Source organism: Mizuhopecten yessoensis, unplaced genomic scaffold (genome assembly GCF_002113885.1).
Source record: "Mizuhopecten yessoensis strain PY_sf001 unplaced genomic scaffold, ASM211388v2 scaffold2137, whole genome shotgun sequence".
Classification (NCBI taxonomy): domain Eukaryota; kingdom Metazoa; phylum Mollusca; class Bivalvia; order Pectinida; family Pectinidae; genus Mizuhopecten; species Mizuhopecten yessoensis.
This window is the reverse complement of record NW_018404396.1, coordinates 687608-703782: the sequence shown is the minus strand read 5'-3', so window position 1 is coordinate 703782 and position 16175 is coordinate 687608. Positions and strand designations below refer to the sequence as shown.

The 16175-nt window shown below is 36.7% G+C and overlaps 1 protein-coding gene across 2 annotated transcripts; it reads right to left on the bottom strand.

Moving 5' to 3' along the window:
* Positions 1 to 3219: 3219 nt before the first annotated feature.
* On the bottom strand, positions 3220 to 16171 carry LOC110445258 (integrator complex subunit 7-like). Of its 2 annotated transcripts, none has more exons than XM_021489763.1 (19): positions 16024 to 16171; positions 15391 to 15520; positions 14622 to 14768; positions 13784 to 13921; positions 13313 to 13442; positions 12925 to 13164; positions 11404 to 11518; positions 10737 to 10862; positions 10220 to 10335; positions 9675 to 9771; positions 9104 to 9243; positions 8305 to 8643; positions 7817 to 8011; positions 7175 to 7278; positions 6552 to 6617; positions 6062 to 6191; positions 5107 to 5205; positions 4724 to 4915; positions 3220 to 3976 (listed from the first exon to the last, which is right to left on the bottom strand). In XM_021489763.1, the coding sequence occupies exons 1-19, from the start codon at positions 16136 to 16138 to the stop codon at positions 3707 to 3709; spliced, it is 2889 nt and encodes a 962-aa protein (XP_021345438.1). In that variant the 5' UTR covers positions 16139 to 16171; the 3' UTR covers positions 3220 to 3706. The 2 variants fall into 2 exon arrangements, with proteins under 2 accessions (XP_021345438.1, XP_021345439.1); XM_021489764.1 differs by having other exon boundaries at positions 3232 to 3973; positions 16024 to 16170.
* Positions 16172 to 16175: the final 4 nt, after the last annotated feature.

The following is a 16175-nucleotide window of genomic DNA, read 5'->3' as shown; positions in this document are numbered from 1 at the left end:
CATGATAATTGGCCAGTAGGTACCTGGGATGGACTGCTATAAAGTTTTCTCATTAAAATGATTTTGACCTACTTTCAAGGTCACTGGGGTCAAATATGTTAAAAACGTCAAACAACACTATCCTAAGAACCATTTGGACTAGGGTAATGATACTTTGGTATGTTATGTAGACCAGCAGTGCAAATATTTTTCGGTAATGAGGTCAAAGGTCAACTTTAAGTGCAAGTCGGGGTCAAAGGTCAACATGGTCATTATATTTGACCAGTAGGTGACTTTCAAGGTCACAGGGGTCAAATATGTATATCCTAAGAACCATTTGGACTAGTCATGAGACTTTGGTATGTTATGTAGACCAGCTGTGTGAATTGTTTTCTTTATTACAGTTATGAGGTCAAAGGTCAATTTTAAATGCAAGTCGGGAGTCAAAGGTCAATATGGGTTAAAAGCTTTAAAATTAAAATTTCAAGTTTCAAACAACAATATCTTCAGAACCGTTTAACCCTTTCACCCCTATATAACTTCAGTAGACTCTACCATGCATTGATCTGGGTGAATCAATTATTGTCTGCAGTCGTGAAAGGGTTAAGAGATGTTAAAATGTCTGTGTTCTAGTTACCAAATTCGGTCTTAAGTTACCTATATGTCAGTTGCATGTAACAAAAGAAACAGGTGAGCGATACAGGCCCTCTGGGCCTCTTGTTTTCCAAAACTGTCCGGCTCCATCCATAATCCTAAGCTCTCTGTTTCTGGAGAAAAGTCGATTAAGTAAACTTCCAGGCAATTGGTGCCTTGTGAGCTGGTTTAGAATTGCCAGTTATATACAAAGTCCACAATAAAAGCCACAGAAATCCTCTAAAACTGGCTTGTATTAATGAACTTGTGAATGTCCACATTAAAAATGTAATTAACCGATAAAATTCACTTTTGACAATAATCAACTCGCCAAGGTCCACTATATATTCAACACACAAAGCTTAACAGAACAGCTGACCTGTAAATGTTGAACCCCTGAATTCCATAGCTACTCTGATTTGTCTCAAGTCCATTCCCACAGTACCATTATGCATGATAAATTAAGGTACCAACCTTCATGAATCACACTTTGATATTTTATTCTGAGCAGCTCCATATACAGTAAATTTTCAATGTTTATGATAACTGGGTCTGAATACTATATTTTGGAATATCCATCGCACGTCAAAACTGAGTGAGAAATTCCCTCCAACATATATTTTGGTTACCTGACATGACCTTGTGGTATGGTGCAGGTTTGATCCTTATGTCATCTTGAAAATTGAAGGACTTGTGGTCCTGATATTTGGCCAGTTGGTACCTCGGATGATTGTCATGAGGTTTCCTCGTATATATGACCTTGACCTACTTTCAAAGCCACAGGGTAAAATATGTTGAAATTTCAAGCTTAATTTTCTGAAGAACCATAATTATGTGGCATGATATGTAGACCAACAGTGAATCTTTCTGAACGGATTAGAGGATTTAAATTAAATTTGGTCTGGAGCATCCTTGTGCCAAGGGCACTCAGTTTTGTATAAATGGTGGGTGAGGTGCCCCTGGGGGCAGAGGGGTGGGGCCGAATAGGGGAAATAGAGGTAAAATCTTTAAAAATCTTCTTCTACCATAGGGATTAAGGGATTTTATCCTAATTTTGTCTCCATCAAGTTGGCTAGTAGTGCCTGTAACTATAAGGGTGTATTCATTAAAATAAGATGGCTACTAGGCTGCGATCTTGGATTTTGACATTTGAAGTTTGTTCTTGCTAGAAATACTGGATGGATCTTTCTGAAATTTCATAAGTACATACAGTACCTACCATAAAGTACTATATCTTTACCTCTTATCAAGTTCTTTAAACATATACAGGAGAGCGATACAGGCCCTTTGGGTCTCTAGTTTTTTCTAATTTAATGTGTTTGAGTCAAAGGTCAAACTTGATTGCTGGCAGGGTCAAATGTGTATACCGGTAATGACTTAAAAACTTTGAGAATCTCCTTCAATTTCAGAAGGTGCAGAGTCGTGATATATTTCCAATTGGTACCTGGGTTGGAATGCCGAGACATTTCCTTACATAAATGACACTGCCTTACTTTCAAGGTCACATGTTGGGTCCCATCCTATAACCATGTATATTGAGATGATACACAATCATACTACCAGAATATTAGCCCTTTGGAAGGTTCCTGTCCAAGGGACTTCATCCCATGGTCACCACATGTAAAAGACTGAACCCTATAACCAGTGTTGTCTGGCTGGATGCAAAGCCAAAAAGGGAAAACCATGGCTAGTGTTGATGTGTGTATTGATAGAGTTTAGTCAGGATAAAAAAAAGATGTCTTTGAGCAATAAAAGTGAAGGACCTTGGAAGCAGGAACTCGAGATTTTAACATGAAACAGTCTAATGGTGATATACAGTATACACATACTGTATACACATACATCAAGTTAAATGCGAAAACGTTTCGCTATTTAGAAGTTATGATCTGGGAAAGCACAATATTTATTTGATCACAGATTTCGTTAATGAATTTAAAGAACCAAGAAATGCTCATGCATGTACATGTATTACGATAATTTGACTTTTGACCCCTTGTTTTGACTCATCTGAAAATGGCACACAACACTGTCTAGATATAACATATTTTCACCAAATTAGTTTTAATTGGAAACTTATGCCAAGGTGCAGTGTCTGTGGTCAACTTTTGATTTCACCTGGCCCAAGTCTGACCTTGCAACTCTTTGAAATGCAAATAACAGGTGAGTGATACAGCCACATTGGACCTCTTGTTAGTCTTGTCAGTTCAGGAGCAAACGTCCTGTTGTACAATGTCATACTAGATTAACGATATGAAATAAAACATCAATATACTACATGTAATGCATATACATTTCCGGATTTATGGTAAACACCATTGATATATCCTAAATGAAAGCTCGTCAAATTCCTTTCTAATTTTAGAGATGTAGTCTGTCATATAAAGCCTTCTCTATATACCAGTAAGCTATCCTTTGACAAGATCATCCTTGTTGAATCAATGTTGCTGTGCTATGAATATGGTTGATACATGATTTCCCCCGATTTGGGTAATAATAATCCAATGAAATGTTAGCAGTTTAAATAATGTGTCTGTCTTCAGCAGGATCAGTTAGAAACGTGTACAACACAATTCACATACCTGTTAGAAATGCATTGTAATAATTCTAATGTGATTGCTGTAAAATTTAGACTAGAATCTTGTTTATAAATTTAACACTGTTTTTATTACATATGAATTCAGTGTAACATTTCAAAACAAATGTCATGTTTCCATCAGGATCCTACCAGTTAAAGAGACCAGAAGACACGAGATTTCCTTGTCACATACAAATGTTGTCTCCCGTGCATGGACGGTGCACCAACCTCCATCCACATTTGAGTATCTCCCTCCATCTGGATACCATTAAATGAGATCCAAAAAATTGTGAAAAAATAATCTTTTCGAAGCAAATGTATATTATTGCCTGTATTGTTTATGACTCAAGGACTATGGTCACAACTTCAGATTATGCAAGATACATGTCATACGTTCATGTTTTCAACATTACATTATCAGATCTGAACTAAATTTCCTCTGGTGAAAAGCCTAATTTCTGTCACCATCAAACAAGAACACATTTGGTTTCATCACAGAAAATGAACTCTGTGTAATGATCACGAGTGTCCAGGCATCTGCCCAAATGAAGTCCTTACGGATGCACTTTTTGGTTTCTTCATCATGGCGTCGTCGTAAGACTTTACAGTGATGCAGACCTTTGGGCCGGTGCACCAGAGAGCTCCGTCCCGATCCTCCACTGCTGCCTCTATAGACACAGAGTGTACTCCACTGATAGGAAACGCCAGTAGGAAACTCACACTGAAGTAATCATTGTGTGGCGACACACTCTGGCTCAAGGTGTTTGTCGTCAGGGAGTCGTTCATCTGCTGGGTCAAAAGGTCACAAAGACAATGAGTGATTGATATGTACAGTACAGTTCAAGTTAGTGTGATTCAGTAAGTGGAAATGTGATTGATAAAATAAAAGTGGATAATCATGGCTTTTTACACTGCAACTTTTATCATTAATGACTAATGATGCTTTAAAGCTATAAGGTATTAAAAAATTGTTTGTGATAATTAAAATACATCATTATAGAAATATTTCAAAAACATAATTAAGCACTGAACTGTTTTTGTATTGCATTTATGATCTATATGAATAACACAGCTTTGCAAGCAAACAACATCATGTGCACTAGCGCATTATGATTTGTTTGCAAAGGTGTGTCATTCAAATAGAACAAAAATGCCATACAAAACAGTTCAATCCTTATATTTACGTTTTCTCCGCCGTTCACTTTGTTCAATTTACAAATTATATTTAAAATTTAATAAAATTCCCGCCTTATCGACAGTCTGCACAAATTTGCGTATTGTCGACTGATGATTGGATGAGAGTTGTGTCTCGTGGTGAATGTCATTTAAAGTCTCATCAATGACACAGCTTTCAAGTAGGTTATCTAGTGACAATGCCATGCAAATGTAAATATTTCAATATACAAACATACACTGATCACTTCTAATAAGATCATGGTGATTTTGTGTCCTACATACTAAATTTATATCAACCAACTGACTCGGTTCCCTTTACATGTTGAAGTCTGATTTCTTTATTTTATCATAATCATGTACCTTGGAGTCTGTGCTAATTTGGTTTCTGTTGACCAGTGTGGTTGTGACGGTCAGTCGAACCTGACCCACACTGCGGTACAGCTCGCGACGCTGACCATGCTGGACGATGCCCTCTACCTTGAGTGTGAGGAATGTGTCGTGGTGGATGAGGATAGGCTCCATCTGGGCATTCTGCTGAGGAGACACTGCCAGCTACAAACAAACCATAAACTTATAAAACTGTTTAGAAAGACAACAGGAGAATAATTCTAATGTATACTTACTGTCAGGTTTTACACCATTTCCATGAAATTGATATTAAGATCACTTAACAAATGCATGCGGCATACGTTGGAAATAGCTGTTCTGGAAAATTAGATTTCTCTGTAAACAGGATTATTTACCTTTAGTGTGGTGCACTGTAGACGCTGGAAGAAGAACCTGGGAAACCTAAAAGTGGCCTGTATGAAACCCTTCACAGCCTGTAGTAACAGGTCGATGTGCTGAAATGTGTCACAAAAATATAAACACACAAATTAGTAACAGGTTGATGTGCTAGAATACGACACAAACATATACACACAGAGTAGTAAAATTTGATGTGCTGGAAAATGAATCACCTGTTAAACACATAACTGTACACCAGTGTTGGGTAAGGACTATTACATATATAAATGTATGAAAGGGAGGCTCTTGTAACTATATAAATATATGAGAGACTATCACATATGTAGAATGCATTATGACAGAGAACCATGACTACATATAGAAGTTACCTTGTGTGTGAGAGCCTGGCTTACCTATGTAGCATTTACTTTGTATGTGAGAGCCTGGATTACCTATGTAGTGTTAACTTTGTGTGAGAGCCTGGCTTACCTATGTAGCATTTACTTTGTATGTGAGAGCCTGGATTACCTATGTAGTGTTTACTTTGTGTGTGAGAGCCTGGATTACCTATGTAGCATTTACTTTGTGTGTGAGAGCCTGGATTACCTATATAGTGTTTACCTTGTGTGTGAGAGCCTGGAGTACCTATGTAGTGTTTACCTTGTGTGTGAGAGCCTGGATTACCTATATAGTGTTTACCTTGTGCGTGAGAGCCTGGATTACCTATATAGTGTTTACCTTGTGTGTGAGAGCCTGGAGTACCTATGTAGTGTTTACCTTGTGTGCGAGAGCCTTGATTACCTATGGGGTGTTTACCTTGTGTGTGAGAGCCCGGATTACCTATGTAGTGTTTACCTTGTGTGCGAGAGCCTTGATTACCTATGTAGTGTTTACCTTGTGTGTGAGAGCCTAGATTACCTATGTAGTGTTTACTTTGTGTGTGAGAGCCTGGAGTACCTATGTAGTGTTTACCTTGTGTGTGAGAGCTGGACCATGATCCGCCTGTAAGAAGCTATCTATGTTTAGCTGTACTTGCTGAACTGCCTTACTAAGCTGGTCCTTGTGGCTAGAAGTTGTTGGCATCCAAATCTGCTGATGACACCTGCAGTCAGAGGATATCTAAGTTATATGTGTGATCATCCTGACACAAAAAATAGCATTGACATTTTGAAATCACATACAAACTATTCTATCTTACTCATGAATCTGTTTAATGCACCCTCTGTAACTTGTCTGTAAAATGTATCTGGGTAAGCTTTTATTATGTAAATAACTATACTATAATATTCTGTGACTAATAATGATTATCTCACTTCTCAATATCATATTTGCCTTTATTTTAACATATATTTAAAAAAACCCCAAAAAACTCTGCTAATACTATAAATAGACGTAAATTTATTTATTATTAAGTAATTTAAACCAAAGCCCAAAAGTTGTATCTGTTTTACTAAGACCATACCCTGGTGAGTCTGGCTTGACAACAGTCAATATTGCTGATTTCATCACCTCACAACACTGCTGGAGTCTGAACAAGGTTAAGGTTATACTGTAGAGATGATAGTAAACTGGCATATTATGAGGCTAGTGAAAATTCATTTTCAACTTATAAATAACATTACTGCAGGATACCACTGAAAAACCTACCAGAGATAAATCAGGCATTTTAGATATCTGAATTGAAAACAAAAATAAACACAAGGGATTTCAGAAATAAATTTTGTTCTGGAATCTTTTATAACTATAATGACCGAAATTTATATACATGTATTACTAAATGGTCAGATCTAGGCCGCTTTCGTTTATCGCGATCCAAACGGTTGAAATGGTTGAACCAGAGTTGTTTGTTTAGGAAATAAGATCTGGCCTATTAATCTGTTGCTGTTTTCAGTCGAGCCTTAACAAAGCCTTGCAAGGCCTGCATAAACTTTTGCAGGTCCGCCAGGATCTATACCCAAAATTTAAGGGTTTGTATAAGGGAGGTAATCTAGTGTCAGTGGCTTGCATGAAAGGGACTTAATTTGAATGTACAGTATAAGAAAGAATGATGTGATTCCAAGTACTGTTAGTGTTTGGTAAGGATACAAAATGATGTTCCTCAGTGTATGCGGGTCAGCATCAAAGGATGATTGGTACAGGGCAGAAAACTTGGTGCTCAGGTTCTCGTAGTCACCCATACTCTTGTTGAGCTACAGTACAATAAATATAAAATTAGATATTCATGTTTAAGATCAGGGCCGTATTTATCCTAAACCCCAAGTTATGTGACCAAAAAAACCCATCTTTCTTGTAACTCACATAGTTTTTACAACAGATTAAAAAAGTAACACTTCAAACAAAAAGATAAGTACCTCAAAAATATTACATAATGTGAGATTTTAAATGGTAATTATGCACTCCAAATCAGAATTGAATTGAAGCAAAATATCAGAATCTGAGTATAAGAATAGTCCCATATCACACTGATTTGAGATTCTATTCAAACTGAGCCGTATCAAACATAGAGAAATCTGAAGTGATCAGGTAGAATACAAGGAATGACATGCTTCCTCATTCATGTTTACTTTCATACAAAATTAATGAAGTCTCTATGCCATATTTTCATTCCCCCACAATATTTCATCCCAACATCAAATGTGATTACTAATGGTTACTTAACTGATACTAAACAATGACTTTTCAAGTAATGGTGCAAAACTGCTGTGTACTATCTTAGATGACACTGACCTGAGACAGGATCTGGCCACAGCGAGAGATCTCACGACCACGTGACATGGCGAGAGCGGTGGAGATTGCAGGTGGAGGACAGGTGCGAAAAGTGTTACAGTTTCGCACCAGCTGGCAGTGGGCCTGGAGCAGTTCTGTCCTCAGACGTACATACCAGCACTGGAACTGGAGTGGGGAGTTGGGTGTTGCTGCTGCCTACAACACAGAATTCAAGGGTGTCTTAATCGAACATGTCTGAATTTATAACTGTTTCTTTGTAAATGAAATATACAAATGTATGTGTTTTCGAAATAAAAATGTTCAATTTAAACTTGTACATGTATATGGCATTCGGTGCAATACAATGCCTCTTTTAAGAAACAGACTAAGTGGTAATAGATGAATGAAGATAATTTTATTTCAAGCATTCTTTAAATTTGAATAATTCTAAATTTTTAAAATTATTCCATTTCTAAAGGCAATTATCAAATGATAAATAGTTATTATACTTTGAGAGCAGCTAGTCCCTTCTGGTAATGCATCATGGTATCATCTATCCTGATGACATCACTTCCTGTTCCAGTGTCACAGAGGTGAGCCTCAGCATCACAGATCTCGTGTAATCCCAGCATCCAGAAGTGGAAGTGCTCTGATGCCACCCTCCGCGACAGCATGCTGAATAGATCCGTAGCCACGTGGTACTGTCCATACCGCATGGCTTGGCGACCCAGTTTATAAGCAAACCAGGGACTAGTGGAGGATTCCATACACCCAATCACAAGCTCTCTTACATTCATTGGGACAGGCTTACCATCGGCAGCTTGGAACAGCAATGTGCCAATGTAAGTCTGAAAATACAAAAAAATAGTTTGCTACACTTTTCAAATTCATGTACAAAGCAGTCCAACTATAAAATCAGATGATTTCAAGCAAGTATCTATGAGATGAGGTCCTTACTTCCTTTTAATTATTATATCATCAGACTGCTATGCAGTGAAATAACACATTCACATCAAGTTTGGATATGTAACATGTTTCAAATCAACCATTGTGATGTCACAGGTAACAAATGATCACATCACAGTACACACATGAAAAAGCAAACATGGAGTTTTCAATTACAACATTTCTTATCATAAACATAAAAACCTATAAAGTCTAAACTGAGATCCCCGACTTCAGACTCAACTGACAAAATGCTTTGAACCAATAACCAATAACCATCAGCATGGACTTCTGTAAAATATGTGATGACGTCAATAGATGTGTATGTACACAAATTTTACTGTAGTAAGCCCCTGTACTAACCTTGAGCTGACCTGACACTTTTGGTTGTTGGCTGAGATTCTGGAATATGTAGAGCAGCTGTGGCACGATGTCCAAAATAACATCACTATTCTGTTCTCCAATGGCTGCTAGGCATTCACACAGCATTAGACAGTTCTTATCTAGGGTCAGAAATACAACTTTAATATACCAAAAATGTCCATGTTGATCTGAGAAAAAAGATGTCCAAATAATCAATCAGTCCTGATTCATGCAGACATGAAAATAGGATTAATTGGTTGAACTTATAATATAAATACTTTTTAAATTGCAAAATTATACCAAAAACCAACAAAGTATAAAGATATTTCAGGTTGATAATTTTGTCAAATGGCTACCATCCCTTGTCAAATTTTGATAAGGTAAAATCTACTGGTATATACTGCTAATTCTGTAGAGTTTATACACCTAACTATAAATTCTGTTAAGGTAAAATCTACTGGTATATACTGCTAATTCTGTAGAGTTTATACACCTAACTTTAAATTCTGTTAAGTGTCACAAAATGATTTACAAGAAATACAAGGTTTTAAAGTAAACGGAAGTCTTTTACCATTGGCCATTTCTAGAAGCTGCACTATTTCTGTAGCAAAGAAAGGGCCTGTCTCAGGGTAGACCTCTGCCAGACGGACAGCACAGTGAAGACAAACCTGTAACGCGGAGAAACACTGTTGTTCAAACTATGGCCCAAACACCTTGACACATGTAACTATACACTTATGTCTGGGGTTCAGAGGTCACAAGTTGGAAACCATGTCTGGCAATTGTATTTTTCCATTGCTGTAATACTAACATACAAACTTACACACATTTGTGCACTTGTTAATATTTAATCCCACACAATGAATGAATATTTTTTTTAATTCCTCTAATGAATACTAACATTTGGACCACCTGTGTTGTGAGTCTTGATGTCGATTCCCTTACAATTACAATTCTACACTCACATCAGTACATACTTCTTTTTAGTTGAAGAACTTCAGCAATAATGACAATATACAATAATGAATTAACAAATTAGAAGAATCTCCATATACTGTACTATATAAATACCTAAAGCCACTCCCTAACAATAGGATGTGGGTGTTTGTGTGTTACCTTGAGAGCGGCCTGGTCCTGTGAATCAGCACTCCAGGCAGACAGGCAGATCTGAGTTGTGAGAGAGAGGCGAGCACCAGACACAATGTTCTCATCTGGATTCCATACAGGACAGTCTGCAGAAAACAGAAATGTAGCTAAATCACCTCAAGTTTGTTGTGTTACAATTTCTATCCTTAATAGTACTGACATTTAAAACCTATTCACTTGCTATCAATTTTTCTTACTTGGTAGAATACTTGACCAATACACTAGATTTGGATTTGGCCCCAATAGTCTAGCACAGGTTCTAATCTAAGGATGACACAAGTCCTGAGGCTGATATATGTGAGTCGTCTGTACTTCGTAGGTCTAGCATAATGCTCACTTTCGCTCTCTGCATCCCTGGAATATGTCATAGCAATATTGAAGGCTCAGTGTGCGCCACCTTGTAGGTACATGAAAACTTCCATACTGTATAAAGGGAAACAATCCATGTTTCAGAGATCCCAAATTTCTGTTAACTGATTGAACTTACTACTCTTTTTGTGACAGATGGCAACGTTTGTGAAGAAGTGTGTGGCTGAGGCTGACAGACTGGCGTTGTCACAGAGGTAACACAGATTGCAGACCTCTAGAATTGTCTTCATCTGGTTCTCCGACACTACAACATAAAACAGATACCTTGTAATTCACCAGTTCTGGATGTTAATATTTTCAATATGGTACGGTACAAATCATTTTTGACAATATGTTATGGGCTGGTAATAAATTGATTCTTTGTTTGACCATCTGAGGTCTAGGTATATCTTTTTTGTAACCATCGACCTTCAGTCCCATAAGTCAATTCAATACATAATGTATATCATTGCACATACTTTTCAAAACATGAATATGGCAAAACTGTAACACATTTACTAGGAAGTCTTAATTAGAATGCACTCATTTTCAAATGTGTGATAGAAAATTTCTATACAGTTAATCAATTGAGATCATGAAATATATATATTTCCAATAGTTGTCTTTAGAAGTTAAATCATGAATTCAGTTAGGTAGCCAATTTTTTTTCGGATGTATGAGAACAAGAAATATACATATCGTCTTGTTGACAGTTCGTTTGGTGATTTCAAATTTTCATTAAGAAATTTGCAGTAACTTGATACTGTGAATTGAGTAGATAGTTAAGAGCAATATTTATGAGTTACCATCTTTCTGCATGTAGAGCTGGAAGGCCACAGAGCCAGACAGGGTGGACAAGACCTCTACACCAGCAGTCTTCAAGGCAAGGGACTCCGCTGACAACACAAACTCACACAGGGCCTGTGGGCAAAGGATATCACGCAATTAGGGCAATTGAGTTGTAACAATCAATCAGGGTCAAATTGATTTATATGAAGAAATTACCACAACTTCATTATAAAAAAAAATCAACATAACACATGAATATATTGATATTCGAGTTCTAGAGTAAAATGTGAAGCTGCTTTTTTTTGGTCATTGACAGTTGTATACTTGTTCAGTAGTATATATAAAAAAAAAAATCTACACCCTTCCTTTTCTCTTATTTTTAGACTATATGAAGTTAGAGCTTTTTGTATTATGTCAAAAACATCAATTAAATGCTAGTTAAGATACTCCTGCTGTTATATATGATTTGTATCACCTAGGTTTGACTGGATAAGAGGAACATTAACCACTACTGCATTACCTACTTATGGGACTCACAATTTACACAAACATGGGTCCCCAGCACTCATAAGTAATAATCCTAGATTCATCATTGATTACTCTATTTTAATGTTTTTGTTAAAAAAAAAAGCTTTGTATTTAAAGGGGCTGGTCGGGGAAAAAAATACAAAATAAACGGGTGTAAATGCGTTCTCTGGCCTTCCAAAAGTTATATCACGGCAATATGATGGTCGAGTTCTGCTTGCAATGTCCAGTTTTGACCACTGAAATCTTGAGGATGCCCCGCGTAAATTTAGCGCAGATCTATTTATATATGTCACGTGGTTGTTTCGAAAGTGAGGCAGTGAAGATAACAACAATAGCACGCCGTCATGTACCATGTCGGACTCAACTAGCGGACAAGACAGCAATACTATACATAAATAATTGTTTTCAAGGGTCATGTATGATGCAAGTGTAGTATTCCTACCTATATGTTGTTGTTATATATAACGGTATTGATACCTCGTGCCTGTCATGACTTTTGCATGCATCTTTTTCTTTCGCCGCGATGTTTACATTTGGCCTTGTTGATGACTCGCGTGCGGTAAAATTACATCACTGATCTGGGTCAATTGAGAGTTTTAGACTGTCAGGTGACGATTTAGGATTTCTTTAATATAATTATAATTTTTACTCTTAGGGAGTGAATTTCGGCAAAATTTGTATCGGTATATTTCATAAGAAGGTATTTTAAACATGTGTATGCCATTTTAGCAAATATGACATTTTTGTCCCCGACCAGCCCCTTTAACCAAACTGGCCAGTCAGTTTATAATAGTTCATTGTACTGGTAGCTACTGAAAGGGCAAGGGAGATAACTCCTATTGGTAAAATTCACAACATAAAAAAATGATTGCCTAAGCAAAAATATGAGTATTGCAAACACAATTTTATTTTTTAATTTCTACACTGCAGAGTTTGAAGAGTAAACACAATTATGAAAATGTCCACTTTTACAGGAAATGAAAATACCCCTAGCTAGTGTCTATCCCTACCTCCACAGATGTATGTGTCCACAAGTGAGGAGTCTTCCTTGCCAGGCTGTTCATGTCTCTTAGGATGACAAACTTGACCACAGTCCTGGGATCTCTCCTCAGACAGGACATCAGCAACTGCACATGTGACTGGATATCCACCAATGACTGAGCAGCTAGTTGTGTCATTGTGTGCAGGGTCAAGGTCATGAATTTCTGAGCAGGAAATTTGGCAAGTAGATCCTGACACACCCCTCTGGCCTGAATCAAGTAACCAGTGCCCATATTAAAATGTCGTTTGAACATTCAATATGTACTTTTCCAGTACATGAACTTTTTTGTTTATGAAATATATACAGAAATATAAGTGTTAGCCAAATATTAATGGATTAGTATAAGTGTGTTGTACCTTTGCTGCAGTGTCCACGTCATGGTGCATGTGTTGGAGGATGGGGATCAGTCTCAGCTTCAGGTCCACTGGTGTGGCTATCTGTTCTATCATAGTCGCTATCTTACTACAGATGTTGGCGGCAAACGTGCTAAAGATAAACCATGACAAAAGCTAGGAAGTGAAGAATGAATAATCAGATACACAGATTTATTTGGACAATATGTATAAAATATGTACAAGATTTACAATCTATAATTGTTATTTTACAGTTCTTATTTCAATTCTTTCTTAAAACAATATTTTTGTGGTTGATTTTTTTAGTGGTCAAATGGTTTAACTGTCATTTTATTCAGTATATAAAGTATTCCCTTATCTTATATAAAAAAAGTATGATTTACTTCTTATTTGTAAATGAGTTAAAAACATTCTTTTCAGAAGTTACATATCAGTGTACACTGAAATAGTCTATTGTTTCTTCTACATGCTTACTGTGACTGAGCTGCAAACCGCTTTGCTGCAAACACAGCTGCGTCTACCTCAAGACGATCGTTGGAGTCGAGGCCAGTGACAATGGTGTGGTGCACTGTCTTACGCTCCGGTATCACACTAGCCATGCTCCCCAAAGTTCTATTCAACAGAAACACATTCGAGCTGTTCAAACGATGATATGTTGAAGATTATACATTATGTATTTTATGTATCTTACTTACCAAATTAGTATACATGGAAATATCTATGGTATATTTTTTTTAAATCTAGGGATTAACCATAACATGTATCTTTAAATACAAAAAATACCTAAAATATCAAAATATTTTATTCAACAACAGATGTGGGAGAACAGCATAGCTTCCCTTTTTGAAAATTTGAACTTCAAATAGGCAAGCGATGCTGTTCTCCAAAATCTGTTGTTGGATACGAACTGTTGCTGTCCAGAACAGGTCGAATATTTTGTTCCAAAGTTGATTTCTTCTGTTTTGACTCACCTGCATCAATGTTGGAACCCCATGGAACATAAATGCCAAATATCAATCATAATTCAACACTTACATCACAAGGTGATGCCTATGCCACTATAAACCTATGGGTCAGGGTCCTGGCCTTTGAGTCCTCACTGTATATATGCAAGCCTCGAGTCAGGGCCCTGACCATCGAGTCATTACTGTATATATATACAAGTCTGTGAGTCAGAGCCCTGGCCACTTGGTTATCACTGTAGATACAAACCTGTGAGTCAGAGCCCTGGCCACTAAGTCACAGGTTTGTATGTATACAAACCTGAGAGTCAGGGCCCTAGCCACTGGGTCATTTCTGTATGTATACAAACCTGACAGTCAGGGCCCTAGCCACTGGGTCATTGCTGTGTATAACAGAAAATATCCTCCGTACAAACTCGTCCACATTGAGGATTTTGTCTAGATGTTTCTCACTCTGTAGTGTCACTCTGAGAATACACCATCTCAGAAAGTTGTTTCTGTAAGAGAAAAACATTTAACTGTTAATACTGTCAAAGAATGGAATAAGTTTTAGAATCACTCTTCCTAAAAAAATCTATCTACAGGTCAAAGGTGAAAGTGTGAAATTTATTTCAAACTTTCTGACACTAAGTTACTTTTAGGATAAACATTTTTTTGAGCAGAAATATGCTATTTCAGCATATGTTTATTTATATACATGAATCAGTTCCTAATATCAGTACCATGAACTGTACATTAAAATGTTGTTGTAAAAATTCAAGTGCGATTAAAATGCTACATACCAAAAATATTTTGTTCATTGAAGTATTCGCTCATGTTCACTGAATAAATCCAAATAACCCAACATTAATTTTGGCCTTTAAAGTAGAAATACTATCACAGGTTTCTGTGTATTTCACTATCATAATTAAGGTTATCCTTCTTGTAGTACAGTTTTAACATATATGCAGCAGCACCCACTTCACCCTCAGTTGAGTTACTTCACTTATACTATATATATATAAAGTATAACTGGATTATAGGGATATCTCAATATAATTAATGACATAATCCTAATGGTCTGACCAACAATTATTAGCAAAATGGATTGTTATTTGGTCAACCTGATTGCTATCTTACCCAGCCCTAAAGACATCAGATAGCCTGAGAAAGGCTGAGTTGATGAGAATTGGAAATGGATATTTCTCAAACAGTCTTGGAAAACGGATAACAGATTCACACTGGACTCCAGGCTTGGCAGAACGGAGGCCTATAAAACCGAAAAACTCGAGATGAAATATACATAAAAGAGAAACACATCCATATTATAAACATGTGATAATTATCAAACAATTTTTTCATTTAACAATCATAAAAAAACCTGATCAGTGCAGCTGACTTAGCTATTGTTATGCCACCGATCTTAAGATTTTTTTATATCAGAATCTAAAATATTATCAAAGATATTATTTAATTATTGTAACATACAGACATCATCATGTGGCATTACCGGAAACACCAATAATAAAACTGGGAAATCAATTCATAATGAAGAGATCTTTTAAAACCTGGTAAGACAAGTATTTAGACTTGACAGAAATGCTTGGACAAATGTCAGTTCTACTCTGTATCAATCTTGTTTTTTGCACCTATGCATAATAAGTTATAAGAGTAGAAAAAACCCATTTTATACACACTGTATGTGAAGATATGAACTGATACAACAGTGAAGAGATGAAATGTCTATATTGAGACATTCAATTAAATGTTCACCTTTATCAAGGTCAGTTAATGCTAAGTTTGCGTCTTGTTCTTGTTCAACCGATGCGTTTTCTTGCATGATGCCGGTAGCCGATGTTTGCAAAGGGAACGACACGGAGGCTGCCATTTTGTCATAACGCAGTAAATACAATTTTTAACCAATC

Excerpts from the sequence above, each read along its gene's own strand:
- LOC110445258 (XM_021489763.1), bottom strand. The coding sequence starts at position 16,138 with ATGGCAGCCTCCGTGTCGTTCCCTTTGCAAACATCGGCTACCGGCATC. Across the intron at positions 15,521-16,023 it reads ATTAACTGACCTTGATAAAG|GCCTCCGTTCTGCCAAGCCT; the intron begins GTGAACATTTAA and ends TCGGTTTTATAG. Across the intron at positions 13,922-14,621 it reads GCTAGGGCCCTGACTGTCAG|AACTTTGGGGAGCATGGCTA; the intron begins GTTTGTATACAT and ends TCTGTTGAATAG.